The sequence below is a fragment of the Diaphorina citri genome, unplaced genomic scaffold (genome assembly GCF_000475195.1).
Source record: "Diaphorina citri unplaced genomic scaffold, Diaci psyllid genome assembly version 1.1 scaffold1188, whole genome shotgun sequence".
Lineage (NCBI taxonomy): Eukaryota > Metazoa > Arthropoda > Insecta > Hemiptera > Psyllidae > Diaphorina > Diaphorina citri.
The window spans coordinates 27,167-31,839 of NW_007378617.1; the positions used below are offsets into that span (position 1 = coordinate 27,167).

At 38.2% G+C, this 4,673-nt stretch overlaps 1 protein-coding gene across 1 annotated transcript; it reads right to left on the reverse strand.

The window, feature by feature from the left end:
- Window positions 1-347: 347 nt before the first annotated feature.
- Window positions 348-3,138, reverse strand: LOC113469681. Its single transcript, XM_026827546.1, has 5 exons — window positions 3,130-3,138; window positions 2,567-2,643; window positions 1,885-2,128; window positions 1,015-1,813; window positions 348-892 (listed from the first exon to the last, which is right to left on the reverse strand). Exons 1-5 carry the CDS (start codon window positions 3,136-3,138, stop codon window positions 348-350), a joined length of 1,674 nt encoding a protein of 557 aa, XP_026683347.1.
- Between the last annotated feature and the right edge of the window lie 1,535 nt (window positions 3,139-4,673).

Genomic DNA, 4,673 nt, shown 5'->3' on the forward strand with positions numbered 1-4,673 from the left:
ACGTGTAACATGTTGAACAATAATACAAGAAAGGTATTAAACGCACTATCGAAAATTTCAAGTCGGGTAATATGTGTGAAATCATATGCCATATCTTTAATGAACCGCGATTGTTGAAATCGCCTATTGATTTTGTGTTTGATTGAAAACATGTTCATTATTTATCTTATTCAAGAAATGTTTTGTAATGGAGAGTATGTTGTATTGATACCCATTTGTACAACAAAATATTATCTTTTACAAGTTCCTATCTTTGCTCGAAAGCCTTCAAAAAATTCTTCAAGTCTCATTTGAGTTTTGACCATTTCTTTCTTGAACACATCTTGGGCGAACAACCGTTTGGTTTATTATTTCTTGAATGTGTTGTAGTTGAAGTTTTGCAGAGGTACAAACTGAGATTGTGTTTGTTCTTCCTGTGATGGCGGTTGTAGATGTTGGATAGGAACAAACTGTCTATGGTAGAGTGGTTGAAGTGGTTGTAGCGGTTGCAATGTTTGTAGAGGCACAGGCGTTGGGGTAGGTGAGACCAGGTGATTGAATTGTACTTGTTGCTGTTGTACAGGATTGAATTTCGGGGTCACGTCAAAGTGTTCATGACTAAACGTCATGGGACCTTTAGGATAGATGGAGTCCAGAGACCTCCCATGACCTATGACCCCAGAGTATGGCAATTTGTTTTGATTGTCGTGTTGTACTTGTTGCTGTTGTACAGGATTGAATTTTGGGGTCACGTCAAAGTGTTCATGACTGAACGTCATGGGACCTTTAGGATAGATGGAGTCCAGAGACCTCCCATGACCTATGACCCCAGAGTATGGCAATTTGTTTTGATTGTCGTCGTCTTCCAGTAGTTCATCAAATCCGTCATCTCCATCATCTCCTTCCTCTTCACCTCCTTCTTCTTCACTTCCCTCCATGTGATCGTCATCAAAATCATCATCAATATCATTATTCTCTAGATGAGCCTGGAACTCTCCGTCGTTGTTGATTTCAATCTGTTGCCTTCCTCTTCACCTCCTTCTTCTTCACTTCCTTCCATGTGATCGTCATCAAAATCATCATCAATATCATTATTCTCTAGATGAGCCTGGAACTCTCCGTCGTTGTTGATTTCAATCTGTTTGATCTGTCCATCAATGTTGTTACCCAGATCAACATGTACCAGGCCAGTGGGATGATGTGTAATGTGTGCATAGGGATCAAATGGTTGTTGAGGCTGGGGTTGAGCGGCTGGGATTTGATTGTGTTGAATATTGTTGTAGTTTTGGAAGTTGTTGGAGAAGTAGGCACCGTTCGTACCAAACTCCTCCTTAGCCGCATGTCCTCCTACATTGGAATGAATGTTGAACGCTTGTTGAAGCTGAGGGAATGCGTTCACAAACGGATCTTGGAACTTGTAGGGTTCTTGGAACTTGTACGGTTCTTGGAACTTGTAGGGTTCTTGGAACTTGGAACTTTCTTCGAAATGTTTGGGGAATCCATTGCCCTGGCTGTTTTGTTTCTGTGCTACTGGTGGTGGTAACTGGAGGGGAGCTGGAGTTTTGAATCCAAAGTTCAGATTCTTCGCATCCTTGCCACGACTCTTCGGGAATCCTTTACTTGGTCGAGGTTTAATACGATCGGCCAGTTTGGGTGGGTCTCTTTGGAAGTCTTGCTGGAAATTGGCATGGAATTGTTGTCTCGTAGGGGGATTAACATTTAAAGTTTGAGAGTCAAAAATGGGTTGTTGTGGTGGTGGATTATAGTTATAATTTTGAGGCTCGTACACAGGTTTCGGCGCATTGTAGTTGAAGTTTTGAACGCCGGGTCCTATCTCGTGGTTTGAGAGTCAAAAATAGGTTGTGGCGGTGGTGGATTATAGTTATAATTTTGAGGCTCGTACACAGGTTTCGGCGCATTGTAGTTGAAGTTTTGAACGCCGGGTCCTATCTCGTTATATTGGTTTCGTGGTTGTTGCTGATATTGGTGGATAATTTTTGTTGGAGGTAGTTGAGGTACCACGATCTTGTCCTTGTGGTGATGAACATGTTTGTGTACAGGTGTTTTGGGATGAGCTGGATGAGGTATATACTTGTAGTGGTGGATGTGTTTGATCTCTTTGGGAACGACGATGATGACCCGATGATGTCTGAAAAGAAACAATATAAATGACGATTCAGAACTCTGATTACAGCTCAATTTTTAAAAGCCCTTCTAGAGTTTGGCACTGACTGTATGAAAGCTTTGAAGCTTCTGTTACTAAATTCTTCAACTTTTAATTTAATGACCGAATTTGATGGAATAACCAATTCAAATGTCCATACGAGGCTGAGGGCAAGCTGATTTGGCAGCTGCATGTTATTCGTTCTGAAGGTCAACCAATCAGAGACTATTTATTTTAAACCACGGTTTATTTTTCTGAACAAGTTATTTTTGTATTCTGATGAGCCAACGTTACATAAAGTACACCATATGTAAAACATTGAGGAAGAACAAGATACAAAAATTTTCAAAGTTTCCTTAAGGATTTGTTTAAATTTCAAAGGCTTTTGCTGAAAACTTGTGTACGCACTATGAATTCTCTTACTGTGCAGACGCAGTGATAGGCTCTTTGTAGCTCTTTGAGGATCCACTGTGACCATCAACCACGATACATCCATGAATCTGCAAAACAAAATTATACTCAGAGTCAAAACGACTCGAGAAATGAATAATTTCTTCCAGAATATTGATGTACATACGTATATCAAGCGTGCTGGGAGGCTCGTGAAGTGATACATTAACCTACTAAACCTACATATTTACTTCAGGTCAAAACAAGCAGAGGAACAATGAAGACCTTTGTGACAGAAGAGCAAACAAGCTAGACCGAAATCTGTTCAAAGTCAAAAATTATTTTACAACAAGCAATTGTTCGAAAAGATAATACCTAAAAGATATATGTATCTTAATGAAATTAGGTAGACAGAATGGACTATGTTACAATTATTTTAGTGAGGCATTGACTAGTCAGATGCTTGTTGTATGCTTGTATTGTAGGTACATAGGTAGGTATGTCTGTTGAAACGTTATAACTTCGTAAAGAAATCTATTTAGGTACTTCTAAAAAAATCTACTTCTAGCTAGAGGCTAGAGGTAACATGTACATACATTGCACATTACGTAAAAAGCACAGCTAATTCTACAAACAAAAGAATGAAAGAAATTAGCATGCTATTTTAAACCACGGTTTATTTTTCTGAACAAGTTATTTTTGTATTCTGAGGAACCAACTAACGTTGGTTAGTTGGTTCCTCCATGTATGTAACCATGTAACCAACTAGGGCATGTAACCATGAAGTACACCATATGTAAAAGATACAAAAAGAGAGGAAGAACAAGATACAAAAATTTTCAAAGTTTCCTTAAGGATTCGTTTAAATTTCAAAGGCTTTTGCTGAAAACTTGTGTACGCACTATGAATTCTCTTACTGTGCAGACGCAGTGATAGGCTCTTTGTAGCTCTTTGAGGATCCACTGTGACCATCAACCACGATACATCCATGAATCTGCAAAACAAAATTATACTCAGAGTCAAAACGACTCGAGAAATGAATAATTTCTTGCAGAATATTGATGTACATACATACGTATATCAAGCGTGAAGTGATACATTAACCTACTAAACCTACATATTAACATATTTACTTGAGGTCAAAACAAGCAGAGGAACAATGAAGACCTTTGTGACAGAAGAGCAAACAAGCTAGACCGAAATCTGTTCAAAGTCAAAAATTATGTAGACCTGTGCATGAGCGCTACACGCCCTACACTTGAATTTAGACCACGCTACGCCACTGCTACCTTATATACCTATTATGTAGCATTGTAGGTAGTTATTCGCAGATAAATATGTAAATTGATTTTGTCTAAAGCTAAAGGGACACAGTAGGTCAATTGGTAACTCACAAAAATTATTTTACAACAAGCAATTGTTCGAAAAGATAATACCTAAAAGATTTGTGTATCTTAATGAAATTAGGTAGACAGAATGGGCTATGTTACAATTTTAGTGAGGCATTGACTAGTCAGATGCTTGTTGTATGCTTGTATTGAAGGTAGGTAGGTACGTAGGTATGTCTATTGAAACGTTATAACTTGGTAAAGAAATCTATTTAGGTACTTCTAAAAAAAATCTACTTCTAGCTAGAGGTAACAAGATTACCGGTTCGAGTCCAAGTCAAGTCATAAAATTTATCTCCGCGTGTCATTCGAGGACCAACATTTTGTACCAATCCTTCATTATTCATTGAGTATGCATTCATGCTTAACACAATTAAAATTCCTAATATAGGTATCTCGGGCCGAATGAATTGTGTGACCTTCAATACACCTGAAGATATAACTTCAACAGACCTATAACTGAGTAGGTAATTTAACCCTCAGACTTCGCGGTCAATGAACCCAGGAAGGCTTGGGTTCAATTTCTGGTGGAAATAGGAAGTCGACGGTTTGGGCTGAGATGGATTTGCGATTTGAATATTGCTTTATGTAATTTTTTGATTGGAAAAAAGAAAAGCTGGAATAATTTACCCCAAGTTCATTATATTCGCATATTGAAATTCACTTTGTGGAAGTGCAGATAATTTAGTTAGAACTACTACCTAAATATCTGCATGAAAAGCGTCAAAAAATAGATCAACGTAGATCGATTC